The sequence below is a fragment of the Callithrix jacchus genome, chromosome 9 (assembly GCF_049354715.1).
Source record: "Callithrix jacchus isolate 240 chromosome 9, calJac240_pri, whole genome shotgun sequence".
Lineage (NCBI taxonomy): Eukaryota > Metazoa > Chordata > Mammalia > Primates > Cebidae > Callithrix > Callithrix jacchus.
Window position 1 is genome coordinate 27,379,466 of NC_133510.1, and position 27,071 is coordinate 27,406,536.

Consider the following 27,071-nt stretch of genomic DNA (forward strand, 5'->3'; position numbering starts at 1 on the left):
TTAAACAAACACTCCGTTATCACCCTTAAAGCCCAGAGTGGATAGTGGGATCCACAGTTCCTTCAACTTATCTTACATGCCTTGCGACCAAAAGCTTGTTTCTGCAAACTATTTGGCTGGAGTGGGGGATGTGGTCTGTGGTTATATAATAGAATGCTATGCCAGAGCCCAATTCTCACCCACACTCGCCTCATTCCCTACCCTGAGCATTAATTAATCTGAATTCACTCCAAAGACTGGAAAGAACTGAAAGATATGACACGGGAAAAGAGGGTGCAGAGTGGATGAAGGTGAGAGAAAAGCAAAGAAGCAAAGAACAGGGATGGGATAAGAGCCAGGGGGTAATGAGAGGGCAGTGGGCATCACTGGGACAGCATCTACATGACAGGTGAAGGGGGCCTGTGGGCTACACCCAGTTCACAGACCTCTTTCTTTGGTGTGTTTAAAGCTTTACAAGCTTGGAACATTTCACATAAAAATGAGTATTTGTCTTGAAGAAAAACAGGAGGCTCTGGCAACACTGAGCCCGTGTCCCAACATGGCAACAATTGGCTGGAACTGAGCACCAGCTGCAAACTTTTGATGGAGCATTGCTCTTAAGTTTGTCACAGTCCCCATTTCTTCCTACTGCCTCATACCCTGCTTCTTTACTTGTTTATGTTATGGGCCTGACCCAAATAGGCATTTGGGTTTGTGATCCTGGTCTCTTTGATGAGCCTTGAAATATTCGGTGGGTGTGAAATATTCGGTGGGTGTTGGGTGGTGGGGAGGAGGCTTATGTTATACTTGGGAGGCTGTGGATGTACTTCTTCCTTGCAGAGAGTAATTCCATTCTCTGCCAGGTATAATCCTGCCCTGGTCTGTGAGGCACCTTAGGGAGGAAAATAGAGTCTCCATAGAGCTGAGTTTCTTACCTTTACTGCCCATAGGAAAAATGGAATCCTGTGCATCTCGATGTAATGAGAAATTTAACCGGGATGCTGCCTGCCAGTGTGACCACCGGTGTCCCTGGCATGGGGACTGTTGTGAAGACTATAAACACCTGTGTACTGGTGAGCCTCCTTGTGAGACAAAGGCACCTCCAGCCTGCCTGAGGGTGCCTTCAGCCTGTTTGAGGACACCCTTTGGCCTGGATCTCCAGCAGGCCAGAGCAGTGTTCAGGACTCAGAAGGGTTTTAAAGGTCTGGACAGAGAGCACTGAGGGACAGAGGTGGGGTCAGGGATTTGGCCACCACTGGTCTCAGGTTTTCTAGGATGCCTCTAACTTAAAATATAGTAAATGTCATTTACCTAGAATATCTGAACTATCAGTATTAACAATATCTTGAAAGTTTAAGTACCAAATTCTAAAAAAGGATAAAATGATAAAAATTATATTTTAGTATGTTTGACATTACTAATTGTTATTCAGCACTTTAAATCACAAAAATGTAAAAATGGTAGCAAACTCTCACAACTTGTGTACCACCATGAAGACCGCATGGTGTCACAGAGACTGACACAATTCATACCACTCTTCCTCTAGTGAAGGGACCACGTGGCATGACATCTTCATAGTGTCATTTCCAGCTCACTGATGAAAACAGGACATGTACCACCTTCAAAGGCTGTTGCTCCTCCACTACTACAACTGCACAGTTTTAAATGAATACTTGAAAACAATCTTGTATGAATAATCTTCTTGTTTAGGTGCTTCCAAATTTAGATTAGATTCCATTAATCTCTTCCAGAAGATTAATGATCTGCTTTGTGATACAAAGCCTTGCTGTCAAGCCATGCACTCTAACTCCCAGTTTCGAGGACAGGTCACTGAAGTCATGTTAGGTAATGGGCAGCAAGCCCACTGTATTATCGTTGCACAGGTTGTGCATCGTACACGGGAACCTAGTTAAGCAGCAAGCTGGACCCAAATCCCGTCTGTATCCTTCTCATTTGGTTGTATGCCCTGGTGCAGAGTTGTGTCTGCTGAGAGAAAGGAGTGCCTTTTCTGAATTTGCCCAAAGGTGGTAGCCAGCCAAGTGCCCACAGAGCTGCTTCCACTCATATGGAATCTTTTTCAATTTACACAAAAACACCGTATGTATTAGTCCATTTTCATACTGCTATGAATACCCCAGACTGGGTAATTTATAAAGAAAAAGGCCTAATACTTACCTGGCAGGGGAGATACCATGATCACGAAGGTGGTTTTCCCAGGGCTTGTCCATTGCACTCCGGATGTGCTAACCCTTGCGATTTCCCCAAATATGGGAAACTCGACTGCATAATTTGTGGTAGTGGGGGACTGCATTCGCGCTTTCCCCTGAAAAAAAAAAAAAGTCTAATAGACTCACAGTTCCATATGGCTGGGGAGGCCTCACAAGGATGGTGGAAGGCAAAGAGGAGCAAAGACACATCTTGCATGGTGGCAAAGTGCAGGGTAACTTCCCTTTATAAAACTGTCAGATATCTGCTGGGCGCCAGTGGCTCACTTCTGTAATCTCCACTTTGGGAGGCTGAGGTGGACTGATCATGAGGTCGGGAGATTGAGACTATTTTGGCCAACATGTGGAAAACCCCATCTCTACTAAAAACACAAAAAAGTTAGCTGGGCATGGTGATGCATGCCTATAATCCCAGTTATGCAAGAGGCTAAGGCAGGAGAATCACTTGAACCAGGGAGTCGGAGGTTGCAGTTAGCTGATATCGTGCCGTTGCACTCCAGCCTGATAACAGAGCAAGACTCTGTCAAAAAATAAAAAAAGGAAAGAGAAAAAAAAAATAAACCTATCAGATATCGTGAGACTTACTATCCCAAGAACAGCTTGGGAAAATCCTGCCCTCATGATTCAATTACCTCCCACTGGGTCCCTCCCATAACAGGCAGAGATTATAGAAGCTACTATTCAAGATGAGACTCAGAGCGGGACACAGCCAACCCATATCACTGTATATATTAGCATATGTATTATATATTAGCACCATATGTATATATAGGTGTGCCCGTGCGCGTGCGCGAGCACACACAGACTTCCTTGCCCAGGCAGGGAGACCCAGGCCCAGAGCTCAGCCCGAATCAGAGCCTATGCCTTTTCCGCTGTCCTTATGTCCCCACTTTTTTAAAAAAAATTTTTTATTGCATTTTAGGTTTTGGGGTACATGTGCAGAACATGCAAGACAGTTGCATAGGTACACACATGGCAGTGTGTTTTGCTGCCTTTCTCCCCTTCACCCACATTTGGCATTTCTCCCCAGGCTATCCCTCCTGAGCTCCCCCTCCTGCTGGCCCTCCCCTTTCCCCTGCAATAGACCCCAGTGTTTAGTACTCCCCTCCCTGTGTCCATGTGTTCTCATTTTTCATCACCCGCCTATGAGTGAGAATATGCGGTATTTCATTTTCTGTTCTTGTGTCAGTTTGCTGAGAATGATGTTCTCCAGATTCATCCATGTCCCTACAAATGACACAAACTCATCATTTTTGATTGCGGCATACTATTCCATGGTATATATGTGCCACATTTTCCCAATCCAGTCTATCATTAATGGGCATTTGGGTTGATTCCAGGTCTTTGCTATTGTAAACAGTGCTGCAGTGAACATTCGTGTGCATGTGTCCTTATAATAGAATGATTTATAGTCCTTTGGATATATACCCAGTAATGGGATGGCTGGGTCAAATGGAATTTCTATTTCTAAGGCCTTGAGGAATCGCCACACTGTCTTCCACAATGGTTGAACTAATTTACACTCCCACCGACAGTGTAAAAGTGTTCCTATTTCTCCACATCCTCTCCAGCATCTGTTGTCTCCAGATTTTTTAACGATCGCCATTCTAACTGGCGTGAGATGGTATCTCAATGTGGTTTTGATTTGCATCTCTCTGATGACCAGTGACGATGAGCATTTTTTCATATGATTGTTGGCCTCTATATGTCTTCTTTTGTAAAGTGTCTGTTCATATCCTTTGCCCACTTTTGAATGGGCTTGTTTGTTTTTTTCTTGTAAATCTGTTTGAGTTCTTTGTAAATTCTGGATATCAGCCCTTTGTCAGATGGGTAAACTGCAAAAATTTATTCCCATTCTAATGGTTGCCGATTCACTCTAGTGTCTGTTTCTTTTGCCGTGAAGAAGCTGTGGAATTTGATTAGGTCCCATTTGTCTATTTTGGCTTTTGTTGCCAATGCTTTTGGTGTTTTGTTCATGAAGTCCTTGCCTACTCCTATGTCCTGGATGGTTTTGCCTAGATTTTCTTCTAGGGTTTTTATTGTGCCGGGTCTTCTGTTTAAGTCTTTAATCCATCTGGAGTTACTTTTAGTGTAAGGTGTCAGGAAGGGGTCCAGTTTCTCCTTTCTGCACATGGCTAGCCAGTTTTGCCAACACCACTTGTTAAACAGGGAATCCTTTCCTCATTGCTTGTTTTTGTCAGGTTTATCAAAGATTGTATGGTTGTAGATATGTTGTGTTGCCTCCAATGCCTCCGTTTTGTTCCATTGGTCTATATCTCTGTTTTGGTACCAGTACCATGCTGTTTTGATTACTGTAGCCTTGTAGCATAGTTTGAAATGCGGTAGTGTGATGCCCCCGCTGTGTTCTTTTTGCTTAGAATTGACTTGGCTATGCAGGCTCTCTTGGTTCCATATGAAGTTCATGGTGGTTTTTTCCAGTTCTGTGAAGAAAGTCAATGGTAGCTTGATGGGGATAGCGTTGATTCTGTAAATTACTTTGGGCAGTATAGCCATTTTCACGATATTAATTCTTCCTAACCATGAACATGGAATGTTTCTCCATCTGTTTGTGTCCTCTCGTATTTCGTTGAGCAGTGGTTTGTAGTTTTCCTTGAAGAGGGCCCTTACGTTCCTTGTGAGTTGTATTCCTAGGTATTTTATTCTGTTTGTAGCAATTGTGAATGGCAGTTTGTTCTTGATTTGGCTTTCTTTAAGTCTGTTATTGGTGTAGACGAATGCTTGTGATTTTTGCACATTGATTTTATATCCTGAGACTTTGCTGAAGTTGCTTATCAGTTTCAGGAGTTTTTGGGCTGAGATGATGGGGTCTTCTAGGTATACTATCATGTCATCTGCAAATAGAGACAATTTGGCTTCCACCTTTCCTATTTGAATACCCTTTATTTCTTTTTCTTGCCTGATTGCTGGGCTAGAACTTCCAGTACTATATTGAATAGGAGTGGTGAAAGAGGGCATTCTAGTCTAGTGCCAGATTTCAAAGGGAATGCTTCCAGTTTTTGCCCATTCAGTATGATATTGGCTGTTGGTTTGTCATAAATAGCTTTTATTACTTTGAGATACATTCCATCGACACCGAGTTTATTGAGGGTTTTTAGCATAAAGGGCTGTTGAATTTTGTCAAAGGCCTTCTCTGTGTCAATTGAGATAATCATGTGGTTTTTGTTTTTGGTTCTGTTTATGTGGTGAATCACGTTTATAGACTTGTGTATGTTGAACCAGCCTTTCATCCCCGGGACGAATCCTACTTGATCATGATGGATATGTTTTTTGATTTGCTGTTGCAATCGGCTTGCCAATATTTTATTGAAGATTTTTGCATCTATGTTCATCATGGATATTGACCTGAAGTTTTCTTTTCTTGTTGGGTCTCCGCCGGGTTTTGGTATCGGGATGATATTGGTCTCATAAAATGATTTGGGAAGGATTCCCTCTTTTTGGATTATTTGGAATAGTTTCAGAAGGAATGGTACCAGCTCCTCTTTGTGTGTCTGGTAGAAATCGGCTGTGAACCCATCTGGACCTGGGCTTTTTTTGTGTGGTAGGCTCTTAATTGCTGCCTCGACTTCTGACCTTGTTATTGGCCTATTCATAGTTTCAGCTTCTTCCTGGTTTAGGCTTGGGAGGACACAGGAGTCCAGGAATTTATCATCCATTTCTTCCAGGTTTACTAGTTTATGTGCATAGAGTTGTTTGTAATATTCTCTGATGATGGTTTGAATTTCTGTGGAATCTGTGGTGATTTCCCCTTTATCATTTTTTATTGCATCTATTTGGTTGTTCTCTCTTTTCTTTTTTATCAGTCTGGCTAGTGGTCTGTCTATTTTGTTGATCTTTTCAAAAAACCAGCTCTTGGATTTATTGATTTTTTGAAGGTTTTTTCATGTCTCTATCGCCTTCAGTTCTGCTCTGATCTTAGTTATTTCTTGTCTTCTGCTAGGTTTTGAGTTTTTTGATCTTGCTCCTCTAGCTCTTTCAATTTTGACGATAGGGTGTCAATTTTGGATCTCTCCATTCTCCTCATATGGGCACTTATTGCTATATATTTTCCTCTAGAGACTGCTTTAAATGTATCCCAGAGGTTCTGGCATGTTGTGTCTTCGTTCTCATTGGTTTCGAAGAACTTCTTTATTTCTGCCTTCATTTCATTGTTTATCCAGTCAACATTCAAGAGCCAGTTGTTCAGTTTATATGAAGCTGTGTAGTTCTGGGTTGGTTTCTGAATCCTGAGTTCTAACTTGATTTCACTATGGTCTGAGAGACTGTTTGTTATGATTTCAGTTGTTTTGCATTTGCTGAGCAGTGCTTTACTTCCAATTATGTGGTCAATTTTAGAGTAGGTGTGATGTGGTGCTGAGAAGAATGTATATTCTGTGGATTTGGGGTGGAGAGTTCTGTAAATGTCTATCAGGTTTGCTTGTTCCCGGTCTGAGTTCAAGTTCTGGATATCCTTGTTGATTTTCTGTCTGGTTGATCTGTCTAATATTGACAGTGAAGTGTTGAAGTCTCCCACTATTATTGTGTGGGAGTCTAAGTCTCTTGGTAAGTCATTAAGAACTTGCCTTATGTATCTGGGTGCTCCTGTATTGGGTGTATATATGTTTAGGATCATTAGCTCTTCTTGTATCAATCCTTTTACCATTATGTAATGGCCTTCTTTGTCTCTTTTGATCTGTGTTGCTTTAAAGTCTTTCATCAGAGATGAGAATTGCAACTCCTGCTTTTTTTTGCTCTCCGTTTGCTTGGTAAATCTTCCTCCATTTCTTTATATTGAGCCTTTGTGTATCCTTGCATGTCAGATAGGTTTCCTGGATACAGCACACTGATCAGTTTTGGATTTTTATCCAATTTGCCAGTCTGTGTCTTTTGATTGGTGCATTTAGTCCATTTATATTTAGGGTTAAAATTGTTATGTGTGAATTTGATACTGCCATTTTGATGCTAGCTGGCTGTTTTGCTTGTTAGTTGTAGATTCTTCATTATGTTGATGCTCTTTAGCATTTAGTGTGATTTTGGAATGGCTGGTACTGGTTGTTCCTTTCTATGTGTAGTGCCTCTTTCAGGAGCTCTTGTAAAGCAGGTTTGGTGGTGACAAAATCTCTGAGTACTTGCTTGTTCGCAAAGGATTTTATTTTTCCTTCACTTCTGAAGCTCAGTTTGGCTGTATATGAAATTCTGTGTTGAAAGTTCTTTTCTTTAAGGATGTTGAATATTGGCTGCCACTCTCTTCGGCTAGTAGTGTTTCTGCCGAGAGATCTGCTGTGAGTCTGATGGGCTTCCCTTTGTGGGTGACTCGACCTTTCTCTCTGGCTGCCCTTAGCATTTTCTCCTTTATTTCAGCCTTATTGAATTGGACGATTTTGTGCCTTGGGGTTGCTCTTCTTGCAGAATATCTTTGTGGTGTTCTCTGTATTTCCTGCATTTGAGTGTTGGCCTGTCTTGCTAGGTGGGGGAAATTTTCCTGGATAATGTCCTGAAGAGTATTTTCCAGCTGGGATTCACTCTCTTCGTCACATTCTGGTACACCACATTAGTCCCACATTTCTTGGAGACTTTGTTCATTCCTTTTTGCGCTTTTTTCTCTGATCTTGGTTTCCTTGTTTTATTTCATTGAGTTGATCTTCGACTTCTGATATTCTTTCTTCTGCTTGGTCAATTCGGCTGTTGAAACTTGTGCATGCTTCGTGAAGTTCTCATATTGTGTTTTTCAGCTCTTTTAATTCATTCATATTCCTCTCTGAGGTATCCATTCTTATCATTTTCTCGAATCTTTTTTCAAATCTTTTTTCAAGGTTCTTAGTTTCTTTGAATTGTTTTAAAACATGTTCTTTTAGCTCACAAAAGTTTCTCATTATCCACCTTCTGGAGTCTAATTCCATCATTTCGTTACAGTCATTCTTTGTCCAGCTTTGTTCCCTTGCTGGTGAGGAGTTTTGGTCATTTGTAGGAGGCGAGGTATTCTGGTTTCGGGTGTTTTTCTTTTTTTTTGCGCTGGTTTCTTCCCATCTTTGTGGATTTATCCACCTGTCGTCTGTGTAGTGGCTGACTTTTCGATTGGGTCTCTGAGTGGACGCCCAGATTGTTGATGATGAAGTATTTCTGTTACTTGGTTTTCCTTCTACCAGTCTAGCCCCTCCACTGTACGACTGCTGAGGTCCACTCCAGGCCCTGCTTTTCTGGGGTGCACCTATAGCTGCTGCGGAACAGTGAGGGATGCTACCAGTTTCTTTTTCTGCTATCTTTGTCCCAGAATGGTGCCTGCCAAATGTCAGTCTTCTGGATATAGAGGGGTCAGGGAGCTACTAGTGGAGACAGTCTGTACTTTATAGGAGCTCAAGTTCTGAGCTGTGAGCTCTTTTGTTCATTCAGGGCTGTTAGGTTGCTACGTTTAATTGTGCTGCATCAGAACTCATAAAAAAACCCTTTTTTTTCAGATGCTCTGTCTGTGGGGGGTTGGGGCTTTCTTTGTGAGTGTCCGTTGTGCTGTCCTGCCCAGCTAGGAGGCAGTCTAGTCACTATTTGCCTTCCGAGGCTCCACCCTGCTGGTGTGAGGTTCGCCCTGTTGCTGCAGGCTCTACCCTTCTGCTGCAGTCTCCGCCCTGCTGTCACGGGCTACACCCTGCGGCGGAGTCTCTCTGTTGTAGCGGGTTGCCTTGGCAACAGCAGGCTGCGTCAGCAATGGGCGTGTACCTCAGTAGGGGCGGATTGCCTCGGTAATGGCGGATGACCCTCCCCCACGGAGCTGCACTGTACTAGGTTCAGCTGTGCTCTCAACCGGGAGTGTTTGGAATCTCTGTTTTGTTTGTCCCACTGCGCTACCTTAAATGCTGTTTTCCTGGAATCTTCTGGGCTGGCTCACTGTCCAAGTCCCATTCAGTCTCAAGTTCAGCCCTCTCAAGTCTCAGATTGCCGGTTCAACAGGACACCCGGACCAATGCACTTTGTGCGGAGCACTGTGTAGTGCCACTGCGCTACAGCGCCGGCTGCCGGCCGCACCGGCTGCTGGCTGCACCAGCCAAAACCTCTGCCTGGCGTCCTGCATCTCTTTTATACCTGGGAATTTTCCCGTTCTGTGGGCAACAAAGATCCGTTTGGAAATGCGGCCCTGACTCATCCTCTTTGCGCATTCACCGAGAGCTTCAATCCTGGGTTGTTCTCACTGCACCATCTTGAGTCCTCCCTGTCCCCTCTTTTTCTTACCATTCAGCAAACACAGGAAGGCCTGTTCACCTTGGCCCATCAGGTTGACATTCAAGATAAAGGCAATACCCAGAATAACAGCCATTTCATCCCCAAGTTTCTGATTTGCAACTCAGAACCCCTTTCCAATAGAATAATATATTGGAAATGATTGTTAGGACTCCAGCTCAGCACACAAAATTCTGTTTATCATAAAATGTGGCTGAATTCAGAAGCCTAAAAATTGCCAGCACTTAAACACAGCCTGATCAGAGTAAGTGATCAGAAGATGTTTCTTGACTGAAGAATAACCTGACTGGTAATTCTTCTGGTTCTGATGGTAATAACACAATACTTTCCAGCAAACTCACTAGTAGATTCTGAATCACTTTGAAAGAGTATTGTTTGTTGGGAGTGTGTGGGGTGGCGGGAATTATGTGATGAAAGAGGAACTCAGAGTTCCCAGGAACATTTCTCCCTTGGCCCCCTCCCCACCTTAAATCCACCCTTCTCTGCCCAGAGAGAAGCTAAAGTCATTCGGCTTGCAGGTGAAGGGAATGGGGCAGCAATAGGATTGTGCTCTTCTGAACATGCCCTTTCCCTAGACATAGTCTTTGTGGCCATTTCTAAGTGGGGCAAAGAAAGAAGGGACGTTGGAATCTCAGGAAACAACTCTTTTTCCTTTAGGCCCTGAGAATTTACCCTAGACTCTGATTAGAAGTTATTCTGGGCACAGGAACTTCCTAAATGAGAGCCTTATCATTAGGAAAGCATGAAGACTCTATCCACCTGTCAACTTTTGTTAAAAAAAAAGAGTCACCAAAATCAGAGTTTTTGATCCAGATGTGTCACCTGCGGACATTATTTTTCTTTTTTTATAAATTTTCTATGATGTGTTTTTCATTGGAAACATCTTCCATTTTCTGTTTTCATCCTTGTTATTTGGTGACTGTTCCTTGGACCCCAGCCCTTGTTCAGGATTTGCTTCTAGTGCCCTTGCTTTTCCCTGAGGCTGGGGAGCTGAGAACCAGAAACCAAGCAGGAGGGGAATTCTTAGGTGGTTGGTGACTTTACTTTTCTGTCTACCTGCAGAGGACCACAAAGAGTTAGAGCCATTCCCACAGCCAGAGGAAGAGACAGAAGAGGCCCTTGCCAGCAGTGAGCCTGCCTCCCCAAAGGGCCCTCAACATAAAGCAGGAGGGACGTGAGGGTGACAAGGAGAGGCAGCCATGGCCGTGGCACCAGGCCCAGACCTCAGCCAGATGAGAAGGTTTTGTTGGACTCTGGGAGCCTGGGCAGGAAGAAGTCTGGGTGGCTCAGCCAGCCTGGGGGGCTATGGGAGAAGGGTAGCTAGAAAGAGCCTGAGGCCTGGAGAGGGAAGTGGAAGATATTTTATTTTTAGATTGGGAAGATTAGAAAAACAGCATGCCAGAAAGTAAAGTTCGGCATCGGAAAGGACTTCCTGACTGTGAAGGGTGTGCATGAATTAGGCTTGTTTGTTTTCGTTTCCTGGAGATCTTTACTGGGCAAAGTCAGGAGAGCCAGGAGGGAGGGATGGCCTGTGGGGTGTTCACAGCAACCTCTAGAGGTTTGTCCGGGACACACCTCCCTCTCTTCTCAGACTTGTACTCGGCACTTTCCTCCTGCCAGGGCCGCTGCTACGAAGCCTTTGACAAGCACCACCAATGTCACTGCAATGCCAGCTGCCAAGAGTTCGGAAACTGCTGCAAGGATTTTGAGAGCCTGTGTAGTGACCACGGTTAGTCTTCTGCTCCCTTAGCTAAGCTGCAGAGACAGGACTCTAGAGCAGAAGTTCTCAATGTGTGGTCCCTAGAAAAGCATCATCAGCAATATCTGAGAACTCGTTAGATCACACAAACTCTGGGGCTTTGCTCCAGGCATGTTGAGTCAAAAACTCTCAGGATGGGACTCACTGCCCTGTTTTACCACGGCCACCAGGTGATTCTGATGCATGCCCAAGCATGAGACTTCTCCTGGGGGGAAGGAGTGGAAGGACATTTTATGGGCAATGCCATGTGCTGATTTTACAGGTCCTTCAGGCTCTGTGCTTCTGTCCTTCAGTGTCCAACTGTGGTTCACCTCCCTCCATGCTGACTTCCTGAAGGTCCAGGAGGGGATGAACACAGACAACTTCCTGCCCACCTTCCACTTTCTCTTCTCTGAGACCACCGCTCTCCCAATTTCTTCCAGAGGGCTTCTCCTACAGCAGTGATGCCATAACCAAAGAGGAGATTCAGAGCATCTCTGAGAAGATCTACAGGGCAGACACCAACAAAGCCCAGAAGGAAGATATCATTCTCAACAGACAAAACCGTATCTCCCCATCGGAGACCAGAGACCAAGTGGATCACTGCCCAAAGCCATGAGTTTCTGCAATTCCTCTTCCTGCCCCCAAAATCTCGCCCCAATCCTTGCTTCTTTTGATGTCTCAGCTCTTTTATCCTCAAGTCAGGCAAGATCAAAGAAAGAGAAGAAGAAAAAAAAAAAAAAAACAGGTCTCCAGAAACAAAGCCACCTTGAGGGACTGTGGATATCCAGTTGGGAGGGTTTCTGTGATTGGCCAGGCTGAGGATAGAACAGCTTTTCCAAAATATGAGGTGGAAGAAAAGTGACCTGATGTGTGGCCTTCAAGAGTACCTGAAGTCTCCCCTCAGCCCCTGAACCCAGCCCTGGCCTGCCTTCCCCTGGTCTGCCTAGAAGTCTTTGGAGGGGTCTCCGCTCCGAGTTTGGGGCTCTCCATGGTTCCCCTCTGCCTCTCCCAGATTCTTCACTTACGTCAATGAGAAGCTGTTCTCCAAGCCCACCTATGCAGCCTTCATCAACTTCCTCAACAACTACCAGCGGGTGACAGGCCATGGGGAGCACTTCAGTGCCCAGCAGCTGGCCAAGCAGGATGCCTTCCTCAGAGAGATCATGAAGATGGCAGGCATGAAGGACCTCTACAGCTTCCTCCATCACCAAAGTGAGTGAGCATCCTCAACAACCCAGGACGCATGAGTCTGTCTAAGGGAAGCCAGGTGGGTGGGGGAGGGGAAGGTTAGGAGGGCAGGTGAGGAGGCGGTGGGGACTCTTTGGAAGTTGGTATACATCTGAGAGGAATCAGGGATGAAGCCAGGGGGAAGCCAAGAAAGGTTAGGAACCCAACCAGGAGCTGACACACCCTCTGGCTGGCTGGCCTGGAAATCAGCCCACCTTTGACTTCATGTTAGCTACCTCATGCATGCCCCACCCTCTGCTACAGTCTCAGGGTTCTCTGCTGGGCGTGAGCCTCCCCTCAGATCCCACCCCGACCCAGGGCTCATCTCAGCCACCCAAAGTCAGCACCACATTTTAGATAGGTAGAGTCGCTGATTCTACTTACTCCCTTCTCCTGCACTGAAGTCCAGGAATCAGGTTGGCTGAGTCCACCTTTTGGCTGGGGAAATAGCATCAGAAAATCAACAAATGTTCAGAGAGGGAAGTCCTACCAGGAAGAGTTCTGGTTGGAAAGCCTCCAGATAGAGATAAATTTGAGTCAGACCAAAAAAGATTTTGGCCGCAGGACTTCTTGGCATAGGGTTGTGTTTGTTAGTATCCTGCAGATTTCTTTCCAAACTCCAGGCAGCTGGACTTTGTCTCAGGGGTGGCTCTGCCTGGGTCTTCCCTCTTTGACCCTGAGAGTGGCTTGGCTCTGAGGGGCTGCCTACCTTAAGAGTTGGTGACACTGTCTTAAGAGTTGGTGACACAGGAGTGACTCCATGAAGAAGTTGCAATCCTGTGCTGCCCCCTGGTGTTCTCTTTGTAGTAAATACACAAGAGAATCTTGGAGGTCTAGACTGAGCAAGGGCTTTGTTCACAACAGCTTTAGGCCAGAGAGACTTGGTTTAAATCTTGGCTCTGCCACTTGCTAGTGACTCGACCCTGGAGAATTTATTTGACCTCTCTGGGGCTTCCCTTTGAAATGGGGTTTTTGAGGATGACTGCTTATAAAGCACCCAGTAGAAAGCCTGGCACTCACTCAGTACTCAGTAAGTGTAGCTACTCAGTGTGTGAAACCATTCTCTGTTATTTCATGTATATTTAGTCTTGTTTTCCAAATGTGTTTTTAAGTCCTTGAAAGGAAGGAATATGTCTGGTATCTCTTTTGTATTCACCATACAAAATTCTAGGCAGTAAACAGGCAATGTTGGATGGTTCCCTCACTGAAATCTCCAGCCCTAAACTTTCTCAAGGGCTTTTTCAACATCTCTACTTGGCTATCTAACCGATATTCACACAGAACTTAAAGTAGAAAGAATTTTTGGTTCCTATCTCTTTCTCCACATCTGCTCTTCCCTGGGTCTTCCCTGTCTCATAAGTGACAGCATAACCCATCCAGTTGTTCAGATAAAAAGCCTAGGAGTTGGATTTAATTGTTCTTACCGATATTCACACAGAACTTAAAGTAGAAAGAATTTTTGGTTCCTATCTCTTTCTCCATATCTGCTCTTCCCTGGGTCTTCCCTGTCTCATAAGTGACAGCATAACCCATTTAGTTGCTCAGATAAAAAGCCTAGGAGTTGGATTTAATTGTTCTCTTTACTTCAAAGTTCCCTACCCCCATCTCCTCCATCAGCAATGTAATGTCCTGGACCTGCTGCTGCTCCCTCCTCCTCTGGAGTTAACACCACTATCTAAGCCCCATCAACTTCTTACGTGGCCAAAGCATGAGCCTCAAAACTGGTCTCTCTGCTTCCACTCACACCACCCCATTGCATTTTTTACATCCACAGCCAGGGTAATTGTCTATCTACAATTCCCCTGCTTAAAATCCTTCAGTGGCTCTGAAGGATTTTAAAGTTGAGTTGTTAAAGAGATTGGTTTCTGGAGTTAGACTTAGTGGACTCAAGCGCTGTCTCTACCTTTCATTAACTGTGTGATCTTGTATGAGTTTGATACTCTTTGTCTCAGTTCCCTCATTTTTAAGTTGGGGATAATTAGTACCAACTTTATGTGAAGATTCAATGTGAGGATTCAGTGTTATATTGAAAGCATTTAAAATGGCACTAGGTACACAGAAAGCAATTAGTAAATCTAAAATATTTTTTGTTTTATTTCTATTTGCCTGAGATCTGACCTTCTGCCATGGCTTGGAGGATCTGACTCCTGGCTGCTTCTCAAATCTCCTCTCCTATCACTCTGCCATCACTCTCCCCTCCTGCCTCATTGACTTTCTTTCAGTTCTTTGAACAGCAAACTCAAGTCTGCCTGGAGCCTTTGCTCTTGCAGGTCCCTCTACATAGAAGAATCTTCTCCCTAGATCTTTGTGTAGCTGGTTCCTTATCCTTCAGCTCTCTGATCAGTGCTACCTTCTCACAGAGGCCTTTCTGATGTTCCTTCCTAGAAGAAACCCCCCACCCCTACGCCAGCCCTCCAGTCATTGCGAGCTACTCTGCTTCATAGTACTGATCTGAAATTGTATTTCTTATTGTTTACTTGTTTATGTTTTGACTCCTCCACTATAATGTAATATAGATAGAGACTGTGTCCGTGCTATTTCCAGCTGAATCCTTAGTCTTTAGATCTGTACCTGGCATAAAATAGTCATCTCATAGATACGTGTTGAATAAACAACTGAACACATTTGTTGATTGAACCCACATGTGTCTTGGCATGTGGGAGCAGGTAGCCCTATAGGTCTCTGTTTAGTGCTCCCAGGACCTAGCTCTGCCTCCCTTCTCCAAAGCCCTGTGTTCCTCTCTGCAGATGGCTATGGCTCAGAATAAGAATTCGTCGATGACTTGAAGAACATGTGGTTTTGGGCTCTATTCAAGAGGCAAAGAGGAAGGGGACTTGAGTGGCTTTGAACACGTCTTCTCAGGTGGGAGCACTTTTCTTGAAAATAAAGAGTTGGAGGGATGAAGAGGAATGGCTTTGCTCAGGAGCAGGTAGCCCTGGGTGTGGATTAATCAGCAGTCAAGCCAGCTAGCAGGGAGAGACCCGTGCCCAAATGGCCGGGGTAGGGGGTAGGTCTGAGGAGCCATTTTGAGAAATTTCTGGAGTACCTAATTGGGAAAGAAGACCAGATGTTGAGATTCCCAAGAGGTTATATCTAGGACAAGACAAGTGTCTGGGAGCTTACCTCTGAACAGTCCTTTGCTTCCAGGGCCTGGCCAGCTGCTTCCCAAGAGGGCCATGGTCTGTTCTCTCCTGTTCTGCCCATAAAACTCCCACCAAGCTTGGCTTGCTGCTGGAATAATGGCTGAGAGAGGTCATCAGGATCACCAGAAGGAAGGATTCTCCTAAGGGCTTAAGCCAAAAGGGGGGCCTTCCTGATGTGAGTGATAGGACTGTGAGAGACTATGGGGGCCCAGAGCGAGGGGCCGAGCAGCTAGAAGTCAGAGACTGGAGAAGCGGGGGAAGCCTTGGCATGGGGTGGAGAAAGGGGATTGGAGGGCAGGGTGGGGAAGGAGCCCTGATTATCTACCTTGGACTCCTTATTATAGGTGAAGTCAAAAAAGGCAAGGTTACTGGCTTCCATAACTGGATCTGCTTCTATCTGCAGGAGAAGGAGGGCCTGGTTGACTATTACAGTCACATTCTCGATGGGCCTGTGAGTACATGGGCTGGAAAAGCCTTGACAGCACCCAGATGTCCTGCTCTCACTCTGCGTTCCGAAGAGTCAGACTTGTATCTCAGCCTGACTCTCATGGGGCAGCCCCAGGGGATTTTGACTATGATGTCCTCACCTACTGGACAACCAGTTTAGCCAGGACACTGGAATTCCCTTCCAAACAGTGAAGGCTCTAGAACTGCAGGGGACAGGAGGCAGAAGGCACCATATCTGGGTGGCAGGCTGGGGCCTGGGGAGGATTCTCAAAGGGAAAAACCAAAGATATGCAATTACCCACTGCCTCAGTTTCCTTAGAATGTGGCTGAAAGTTTCAGCCTGGCTAGTCTGAGCTGAACTTCATACACTTTATAAGACAGAAACCTTTGCTGCCCAGTACCAGGAAATAATTTGGGGGCAGTAAATGATCCTTCTCTTCCCATGTGTGAGGGCCACAGGGAACAGTGACATCCTTGATACCCAGAGATGGATCCTATGGATAGTGACCTTGGCCTTCTTGGTAGATGTACACTGGTAGCTCTAGGCAGAGGGTCCAGGTAGGCTCAGACACCTTAGCAAGGCAGACTGTCTCCTCTATTTAAAGAATCCAGTCTCTCTGGAAGGTTCACACAGGCCTCTAATGGAACCTCAACAAATACTGTCTGACTGTTGCCATTGGGCACCTGTCCTACCCCACTGTTTGGCACTCACCAGACCCCCTTTTCTGCCCTTCCCTCTGCAGTGGGATTCTTACCCTGACGTGCTGGCAATGCAGTTCAATTGGGATGACTACTATAAAGAAGTGGGCTCCGCTTTCATCAGCAGCAGCCCTGAGTTTGAGTTTGCACTCTGCTCCTTATGCTTCATCACCAGGCCAGGCAAAGTGTAAGGACGGGGCCAGCCAGGCCCAACGAGCAGTCTGGGGCCTCAGGCTGTTGTCAGATAGCCCAGTGTCAGGAGACCTGGACTCTGCCACAAAGAGGCTGGGAAGGCTTGGACAAATCTGTGCTTTGGGCCTCACTTCTCTTGCTTGAACAATGAAGTTTTTGGATTAGTTCAGTGGCTGCCAAACTTCATCTTAGCAGCAAAACTATCTCCCCTCATCCCCCCGCAAACTGAAATCCTCTGTAGGACCTTAACATATGAATAGAAGTGTAGTTGTCTTGGGGTTCTCAGGCTCTTTGTCCCCTGAGGCTACTTAGGGGAACCTAGAGCCCAGAAAGTACCATTAGGAACCACTCAGCCTCATAGTCTCTAACATTTGAACACATTGAGTTCTCCCACTTCTGAAACCCTAAGCAAACATTTAATTTCTGAGGATTTCACCTCAAGAATCTGAGATTTTGAAATATTGCTCTAGGAAATATGAGGCACAGCATTCTTTAAGACAAGAAATAAGGCAAAGATTTTGAAATGGCTCCCTACACATGGGGACCTGGACGCAGCTGCTGGAGAAAGCAGTGCCAGCTGTCTTTAAGCCTGTTTAAGTAGGATGGGGCCCTTCTGCTTAGGTTGGGTTTGATTCTTCCAGCCCAGGAAGAGGCATGGTAAAGTGATAAGCCCCTCTGATTTCAGGATCTTTCCCCACAGGTACCAGCTAAGCCTGGGAGGATATCCCTTGGCCATCCGGACCTACACCTGGGACAATTCCACCTACGGGAATGGCAAGAAGTACATCGCCACAGCCTATATAGTGTCTTCCACCTAATAGAACTTTGAGCCAGAAAGGGGCATGAGGGATCTTGCAAGACTAAAGTGCTATCTTCTTTGAACTAGAGAGAAGAGGGAGAAGATTGGGAGAGATTCCCCACATCTCAAAGCAATGAGAAGCATTCCTAAATCCCAAAGTGCCCGCATGGGAAAGAGAGAAAATGTACAAATTAGAAAAATGTAGAGAAGCAGTCAAATCTTTGTCCTCCAGAATTTTGGCGATGTAGACTAAGAAACAGAGTCCAGGCAGAAAAGGTAGGAGCCCTCCATAGCTCTTTGCCCTGATGTGTGGGGAAATTAGGAACAAGTCCTTCGACCTCACCAGGCCTCATGCTTCCCTACAATGTAACGGGAAGGGGTCTGCCCACTTTCCTCTTTTTGCGGTTGGTGACAGGGCAAACCCTGATGATATTTTTACTGTGAAGGTGTTTTCAATTGTTCTTAGGAAGAACAGCTGATAGAAATTCAAGCTATAATGGCTGTTACTATACACAGCTCCATAAATGACAACTCAGCCCTGTGTTGGGGTCCTCAAAGAAGTAAGGCCACAGTAATCAAGGAAGGGCCTTTGTTTTTTTCCAGAGTTAGATCCTCTCAGAACAGAGTCTGGGAGAATTCCAGTGTTGGATGGAGAAGGGTAATATGTTAGTACAGTGAGTGGGCTGGGAGTGGTGTGGTCTTCTCTAGGCCTGAGTGTTTTTATGTCCAGCTCAGTATCTGCATCAAGAAGTTTCCCACTTGTGTATGTTTAGTGCAACCACAGACTTGTATTTTGATCCCGAATAGTTTCTTTTCTTTTTTTTTTTTGAAAGAGTTATCCTCATAGGAGGAAGATTCAGCATCAGAAGAAGTAACCCATAGGTTGGTGTCATTGACATAATTATTTTAGGCCAGGTGCAGTAGTTCATGCCTGTAATCCCAGCACTTTGCAAGGCTGAGGTGAGTGAATCACGTGGTCAGGAGTTTGAGACCAAGCCTGGCTAATATGGTGAAACCCCGTCTTTACTAAAAATACAAAAATTAGCTGGGCATGGTGGCACATGCCTGTAATCCCAGCTACTCAGGGGGCTGAGGCAGAAGAATCACTTGAACCTGGGAGGCGGAGGTTGCAGTGAGCAGACATCATGCCACTGCACTCCAGCCTGGGTGACAGAGTGAGACTCCATCTCAAAAAGTAATAATTATTTTAAGCGTTATCCAGCAACTATGATTTGAATAACTCTAGGAGACCAGAGAGACTGGGGATCTCTATTTTAACCTCAATTATGCATTTCTTCCCCAACCTCATGGAGAACCAAATGCTGTACCACAGAGCTGGGTGTGAACTATGGTTTAGAAGCGTCAAATTTCCAATTAAAGTCATTGAAGAAAACTTGAAATCAGTGTCTTCTTCGTAAATGGTCTCCCTCCACTGTCTGTCTCCTTGCCTTTTCCCTGGAGCAGGGGCTAGGAGTGATACTTCTGCTCTAGCTTTTTTCAGAATGGCTTGGAGAATGCAGTATCTGAGTGAAGTCCCTGTTGACTCAATAAGTCTCTATCCAAGAAGGGAAGAGAATTCTGTAATATGAAGAGTGGAAAGAGCACTGCATATAGATAATTAGGAGGGGGGTAAATGAAGACTGGTGGTCCCCATCCTCAATAACCAGTCCCCTTGACCACATACACAGGAGTATAAGGACATTTCTGGATGTAGCTTCTGTGGTTGCAGAGGTTGACCACACCAGGGAAGAAGAGATGCTAAAGAGATACAGAAAAAGACTTCTTATCTGTAAACAGATTACTCAAGCCACATGCTAGAACAAGGTCAGGTATGAAGGGATACATCAGGCAAGTTACAGACTCTAGAGAGATGGAAAAGGGCCCTGTCTTATCCTTTCCCAGGGATGTTCATGGTCAATAGGCAAGACAGGGAGTCAGTAGAGCACAGGGCTAACAGGTACAGGCTCTGAAGTTATGTTGCCCAGGTAACTAGCCAGGTTTTGTTGCTTACTGGCCATATGAGCAAATTTCTTAATTATTCAGATCATTTCCTCGCCAGTCAAATGGGGATGATATTACCACTGTTGTGAGATAAGGAATGTAAAATAACATGCTAGTCTTTCTTATAGTAATTCTTGTCTCATTTATCATACAGATTTAATTTTATACCAGGAGAGACAATTTACTATCCCTGCTATCAGCCTTAACCTTCATCTATTGGTCCCCAGTACTTGTGTTCTTCATAGGCCTCTTCAGAGGTCTTCTAGGTAGTCCAGTAGAAGGCAGAAAGACATAAATGCAGGAGAGACCTTAGCTTTGCAGGAGAGCAGGGTAGGTAAGAACTAACATTTGTTAAGCTGTTACCATGTCCCAAGCTATGCTAAGTAGTCCTTTTACATTCATTTTCTCACTCTGGTGGGTATTTTGGTCTTCACCACTTTTATTTTACCTGGACAACTGAGGCTCAGATTAAGCTACATTCTTAGTAGCAGAATCAGGATTGCAAATTTCAACCCTTTTCCTCATGTTGTAGTGAGCTTGGATTTCTAGTAGCATCTACTCACTTATTAATTCATTATTTTGTAAAGAATATATAAGACACTTGAAAGAGGTTGTGCTGCTGGTTACCCCTCTGTATCTGCTCTCCTCTTCTTCCTTATTCATTGAACTCTCAGTTTTTAGTTACACAAATGACTGTCAAGAGTCTATACTCTTGACAACTGGAAGTCGATGTGTGTATAAGTCCTTACCAATGGCATGCAAAAGGAAGTATTCTTAATGGGCAGGGGGTACTGTTATTCCCACTCTTGCCCCTTTCTGCTAACTGGATTTCAGACAAGATCACCAGAGCTTGAGCAGCCAGCTTGAACCATGAATGAAAGCCATGTGCTGAAGATGACAGAGCAGCCAGGAAGAAGGAGCCCAGGTCTCATACTGGAACTATCACACTAGTCCTGGATTGCTTATATTCAGTCTTATATGAAAGAGAAATAATCTTTTTTCAGATATTAATAATAAGTTCAATTGAGATGATTGGAGTAAATAAATGAATAAAAGAGACATAAAAGAAAGGCATGATTTAGACATTTTGTTGAAATCCATTTGAAGATAACTGCCAACAGAAGTGGGGAGGTCTGCATGGAATCTAGAAAAGAACTTAAGGTGGCCTAGGTTCGAGCTCACAGGAGAGAAGGCTACCATTGCAGGTGTACGTTTTTGTGGGACAGCAGGAGGCTCAGAATTAGGTGATGATGACCATCAAAACCATTTAATTAACTTTTCTCAGTTTGACTCTAGATTCACCAAGCTACTTCTGATTATTATGTGGCTTGAGAGAGAAAAAGAGAGAGAGAGAGGATTCACCTAAGGGTCTATGAGGTTTTACTAGAGCAGCCAGCTAGCCTCCTTATCTCTCATCTCAATCAACTCAGAATTAAAAAAACAAACGAAGTTGCTTTTGTTAAAAACATCAATAAATCAATATGTTTTAAAATAATTAATTTTTAAAAAACAAAAATATTCTCAAAAGTCAATAATCTATCTCCCTAACACAACCAAAAAAATCATTTCATTAGTAAATATTTTGATGTACATGTAATGATTTGACTACTATGATTTTAAAATACAAAGATACCAATAATTAAACAATGGAAACGATATGTTAATGATATGACCTCAGCCTAGTTCTTCATTGATCAGCACCTGATTAGTGGCTTCAAGCTTCAAATGCATGGCTGTATCCTATGCTTTTAAAAATTCTGATAGGCTTCACTCAAAACTAGTTACATCAGAATCTCTGGGATGGACACAGAAATCAGTATGTATATATACATGCATACACACACACGTATATGTATATACTCTCTAAGTGATTCCAAAGTTCAGTCAAGCCTGAGAACCACTGATCTGCATTCTGAGGATAATATTTGAGGTCACAGTCCTGTCTTAAATGTAAAGTTTCACTTGTTTGTATTTGCTTTTGCAAACTTCTAGAATTGATTTTGTTTTGCTTTCGTTTTAGAGTTGTCATTGCAATGAATGAAGACTCCCTCACATGGGAAGCAGAAGCAAAAAGTGTTAAAAGTTTCATTTTTCTTCTCTCTGTAAGCCAGAGCATATCTAAACACAGACTGTAACACTGGCACACGTCAAAGAGAGACTCAGAGATAGATTCACTTAGAAAAGGAGTTTACTTGCAAAAAGTGCAAGGGAGTTAAACTGAAGGACTAGTTTGCCAAATACCAGTACTTAGGGGGAAAAAAAATCCCCTAAAATTACCAGGATTACCAGTTGACAGTTGATTGTTCATGGTGGGAAAACAGTAACTTTCTCACATGGTTATCACATTCACAAAGGTCAGACAAATCGTTAGACATTAGCAAGGTAAATATTAGGGATTAAACTGTTTAAAGGGAGTCCAAGGACATATTAAAGGTTTTATTGTTTTGGAGATCATGAAATTAAGATGACCCTGCAGTTTTTGGGTTATCTCCTATTAAGTTCAGTCATAATGGAGGGAGGCGGAAGGCTCAGATACTGCCTTTACGTACCCTCAAGACACCAAGCTGGTTTCATTCTGAGAAGGAAGTCACGAATTTGACTTCCTGCGCGCGCTCAACCCCAGGCTCCAGGGGGCGGGGCGAGGCCGCGGGGGTTTGTGGGCAAGCACGGGAGGCGGGGCTCGGAGTGAGTCTCTGCGGGGCTGGCTGGGCCTCAGTGCTGAGGGTTAAGATCTGGTCAGGTGAGCTGGCATTGCGGTTCTCGCCGGCAGGTGCAGTGGAGGAGATCCATGGGGTGGGCGGTGGGAGGAGGGGTAGCGGTTGTGGGTACCGGTGAGGCGGAGTGGGCTAGGGCAGGCGGCGGAGGCGCGCGTTGGGGCGGCGCAGGCGCGCGTTGGGGCGGCGCGTCGGTGTCCTGGGTAGCGGCGTCCCGGGAGGGGCTAGCCCCAGCTTCCCGGGCCTACGCGCTCTGCTTTGCGGGCGGACCCTCCACTCTGCTACCCGGGGTGTTGGGCGATTTGCAGTGCTTCAGATGGCAGAAGCGCATCCCCGCGAAGTCTGCGGTGGGGCCCGCCCCCTCGCCGCGTGGGCGTGCGGTGTTCTTCCGGGCAGCGGGTGTGAAAGTGGTATCCCAAGCGCTGGAAGTTTCTAGTTGCTGGCTCACCCTTGCCCCATCGCAGGGTCCCTGGGAGTTTTTGGGCCTGCTCGAGCAGCAGCGGTGTTGGGTGACATGGAGAAGCACCTAACCCCTGTCAGCATCTCACTGACTCGTTGCGCTTTTATTCGTATATTTGAGTCCCCAACAAAGCGTTGTGTAGTTTTGTTTTTGAATGAAATGTATATAGATGATCAAACACGGACACTGCCTGAAAGAAGCTTAAATCTAATTTAGTTGTTGAGGCTACGGGTCAGAAGACCTATCTGCATCTGCAGCTGTCCCTTCTTAGTGATTTTCACTGTCCTAAATAAGTGCTTTTTCTAATTCCGTCTCTCCTTCTCCCACCTTACTTCCCTCCCCATGCTCTCAAGCTTTGAATCTTCTCCCACCTTTTTGGAGATTTTGGCCCATCACTCATCCTTTTTCCTGTATCTTTCACTTTCTTCTTCTTTCCACAGACCATGCTCAAGAACGTCTTACATGATCAAAAGCAAATTTACTCTAATCTCCATATAATCTCATTTACTTAACTCATTTCATCACCCCCCTCCTTTTTTTTTGTCCCAGACTGGAGTGCAGTGGTACGATCATTGACCACTGTAGCCTCTATCTGCAGATCCTCCCCTCAGCATCCGGAGTAGCTGGGACTACAGGCACCTGCCACCACGCCTGGCTAATTTTCGTATTTTTAGTAGAGATGGGGATCTTGGAGTGTTGGCCAGGCTGGCCTTGAACTCCTGAGCCCAAGCTCTTCCCCCTGCTTGCCAACCCCTGCCTCCCAAAATGCTGGGATTACGGGAATGAGCCACTGCCGTTGGCCTCCCACCCTTAAAAAAAAAAAAATCCCATTGAAACTCTGAATCGAAGCCAGGCACGGTGGCGCACGCCCCTATTCCAGCACTTTGGGGGGCCGAGGTGGGCTAACCACTTGAGGTCAGGAGTTCGAGGTCAGCCTAGCCAACATGGTGAAAACCCCCTCTCTACTAAAAAAAAAAAAAAAAAAATTAGCCAGGTGTCGTGGCCCACAATTGTAACCCCAGCCACTTGGGAGGCTGAGTGAGACTGTTTAAAAAAAAGAAAAAAAAAAAAAAAGAAAAGTAGAAAACTCCGAATAGTCTTCATATAATATACTTTTTTTATGTCTATGTATCCTCCATGGCATTTGGCACTGCTAACGGCTTTTACTTTCTTGAACTCATTTTTTTTTTTTGTCATCTGTAACAGTACACTCTAGATTTTTCTCCCAGCTGTCTAGGGCTACTACCTGCTTTTTCCTTCCTTGGCATCTCTTCCTCCGTTTAGTGTACTCCAGGTTTACCCCATACCCCAGTTGTCACAGTGGTGAAACATGACCACTTCCTTGATTCTAGCTTCCACCTTTATGCTGGTGACACCTGAATTTATCTATAGTTCTATAAAGCTACCTACTGAATTATCTCCTTGCCCCATTAGCACTCAAATTCAGCATATCCCAAACAAATAATTTGACTTTCCATTTGCCCTCCAACTTTGACACCTCTTTTCCTTTTGACATTGTATTTCTTGACTCAAAATGCTGTCAGTAATCTTAACCAGGCTCCCAAGTCAGAAATCTAGGCCACTGGTTGAATTTTTCTCTGTTCTCCAACACCTCAGTCTAGTCAGTCATCAAGTTCTTTTTATTTTACTACCTTGATATTTTCACATAACTTTTTGAATATAGGTTAGACCTCATGGCCTGCCATTTCAAGGCTGTCCCATGTCCATCTCTTCAATCTTGTCTTCCTTCATTCTCCCTCATAGTCCCTCACTCTGCCTGCCCACTCCTCTCTGTTAGTCACTTGGCAGGCCCCTTTGAAACCCCGCTAAAGTTCCAACATCTCTGGGGACACTTTCCTTGATTCTACCACCCTACCATCTGATTGTTGCCTCTCCTTTGTGGTCAGTTCCATAGCATCTGTATATACCTCACACAGGGTTCTCAGCCAGGGGTTATTTTACCTCTCAGGGAACATTTGGCAGTGTCTGGGAATTTCTTCCTTGTCACAATCCATGAGGGGAAGGGATAATCCTGGCACCTAGTTGGTAGAGGACAGAGTTGTTGGCAGTCATCCTACAATGCACAGGATAGCACTCTTAAAACAATTTTTTTGGCTCAAAATGTCAGTAGTCCCAAGGTTTAGAAACCCTGCCCAACATATTTATTTTGTTACTAGTACTTTATATGTTTTTTTCTTCTCCACTAGACAGGGGACCTTGTCTTGCTTTTGCATTCCTAAATCTTGATTTGGGATCTTTCACATAGAAGTTAAATGTTGGAAGAAAAAGAAATAAAGGAGGTAATTGCTCAACTCCAGAGATAAGCAGCCTGTGTGCTACCATAAGATACTTGATAATTTCAGTGATTTTTCTCCACATTCCCATTCTTTATTGTTGCCTTTCAAGAGTGCTCAAACTTGTCTGTTTTTCATTTGTTTCTTCAGCAGCTGATTTATTTTTAAAATATTCTATTGATTTTTCTTTATTTTGCATCACTTGGCTCTCTTCTGTCTATGTTTCTTGGCCACTTTTATGAAGGGGTTAAAAAAAACAGTTAGCTTTCAGAAAAATATACTAAATAGGCTTGTTCTTATCAGAGGTTGGTTGTTCAAAACTGTGCAGGCCATAATGACTTCAGCAAATAAAGCCGTTGAATTACAACTACAAGTGAAACAAAATGCAGAAGAATTACAAGACTTTATGAGGGATTTGGAAAACTGGGAAAAAGACATTAAACAAAAGGATATGGAACTAAGAAGACATAATGGTGTTCCTGAAGAGGTAAATTAAGAATTCCTAATTAAATATCCACCAAAATGAGTTTTTTAAAAATAAGGCATAACTTAAAATGTTTTGTGAAAATACTGAAATTAAAGTGTTGTTAGAAATTCTGCTTTTCAAAAAGTCTCTGTAATAATTAAATATATTACCATACTTTAAGGCTTAGTGAATAGTTACCAAAAAGATGATCATGTGATAATACTTAGAGGTAAATGACTAGCATCATAAAATATGTAGAGGTGTGTGTGTATAAAAATAATATGTGTAGTTATATATTTAGTGATATGGTAACATACCATATTGGCATAAAAATGCAGTTAGTACCTAGGTTAAACCAAAAGTTTTTCTTAAGACAGTGCATTTAAGTATGGCTGGATTTTCATACTTTACATAATATGGAGGCAGTTTAGTTTGCCTTTGCATTACTGCTGGTTCATCGTACTAAGGCCGAAGATAGGTCGTTTTTGAAGTTTGAATTTATGATTGCAAATTAAAGGTATAATTAGAATTTCTAGGTAACACTTTTTTCTTGTGATTGAACAGTGTTCAACATTCATCAAAGTATGAATTAAACTTTTCAAGCATAATTATTATGAGTGAAGATAGTAAAACACTTTAAAATTAAATTGAAAAATTCTTACAAGAAAATATAGTGAGAATTTTAAACATATCTGGTTATACAAAGAGTAATAGAGCAGAATTCTCACAACTTTGTGTTTTTTTTTTTCCACCTTAGAATTTACCTCCTATTCGAAATGGCAATTTTAGGAAAAAGAAGAAAGGCAAAGCTAAAGAGTCTTCCAAAAAAACCAAAGAGGAAAACACAAAAAATAGAATAAAATCTTATGATTATGAGGCATGGGCAAAACTTGATGTGGTAAGTAAATCTAGTCATTTGCTTCTTAATATTTGAGTAAAATTTTCTGGGAGCTAGCTGATAGTCATGGGCTAATTGAAAAATAATGTAGAGTTGTGGCCTGTGTCTTTCTCTTAGACACTATTTTATGTGGAATAAATGTTTAATTACATAGCTCTTTAGTTAATGAGATAATTTTTTTTTCTGCAGTCTTCTTTCAGGGAATGGTACCTAAAACAGCCAGAATTTTGTTCTTTTTTCTTTCAGTTTGCAAGCATTATTATTTATTTACTTATTTATTTATCCAGTGTACTCTTCATCCAGTTTCCTCTGGTGGTTACATCTTTCTTAGCTGTAGTATATAGTATCAAAACTAGGAAATTGACATTAGTACAGTGTTTGTATAGTTCTATATTATTTTATCCCATGTGTAGGTTTGGATAACCCAACTGCAATTAAGGTACAGATATATGGCACCACCACAAAGATTCCCTTTGTGCCATTCCTTGGTAGTCATACTGCTCCCCTCTTCCCCATCTTCTCTAACCCCTAAACATCCATAATTCTAAGATACTTCCAG

General features: G+C 43.8%; 1 protein-coding gene, 1 long non-coding RNA gene, 1 other non-coding gene and 1 pseudogene across 8 annotated transcripts in view; all 4 read left to right on the plus strand.

The window, feature by feature from the left end:
- Nucleotides 1–924: 924 nt before the first annotated feature.
- LOC144577872 (uncharacterized) lies at nucleotides 925–11,122 on the plus strand. Its single transcript, XR_013522679.1, has 3 exons — nucleotides 925–1,052; nucleotides 10,494–10,559; nucleotides 11,052–11,122. It is a non-coding gene; the product is annotated as an uncharacterized LOC144577872 (long non-coding RNA).
- Nucleotides 2,147–2,305, plus strand: LOC118144733 (U1 spliceosomal RNA). Its single transcript, XR_004729472.1, has one exon. It is a non-coding gene; the product is annotated as a U1 spliceosomal RNA (small nuclear RNA).
- Nucleotides 11,123–12,193: 1,071 nt separating the features above from the next.
- Nucleotides 12,194–18,720, plus strand: LOC100394762 (uridylate-specific endoribonuclease-like; annotated as a pseudogene). Its single transcript, XR_013522678.1, has 5 exons — nucleotides 12,194–12,384; nucleotides 15,147–15,261; nucleotides 15,887–15,993; nucleotides 16,733–16,875; nucleotides 17,581–18,720. The product of XR_013522678.1 is annotated as a uridylate-specific endoribonuclease-like (transcript).
- Nucleotides 18,721–22,336: 3,616 nt separating this feature from the next.
- The window catches only part of RPAP3 (RNA polymerase II associated protein 3), a 57,633-nt gene continuing 52,898 nt past the window's right edge, over nucleotides 22,337–27,071 (plus strand). For 4 of the 5 annotated variants that reach the window (XM_035255736.3, XM_035255739.3, XM_035255740.3 and 1 more), the window contains exons 1-3: nucleotides 22,337–22,420; nucleotides 25,477–25,635; nucleotides 26,372–26,512. In XM_035255736.3, coding sequence (XP_035111627.2) covers nucleotides 25,483–25,635; nucleotides 26,372–26,512 — 294 coding nt within the window. In that variant the 5' untranslated portion in view covers nucleotides 22,337–22,420; nucleotides 25,477–25,482. Of the gene's footprint in view, nucleotides 22,421–25,451; nucleotides 25,636–26,371; nucleotides 26,513–27,071 lie in introns of all 5 variants that reach the window. The other variant, XM_035255737.3, reaches the window with a different exon arrangement.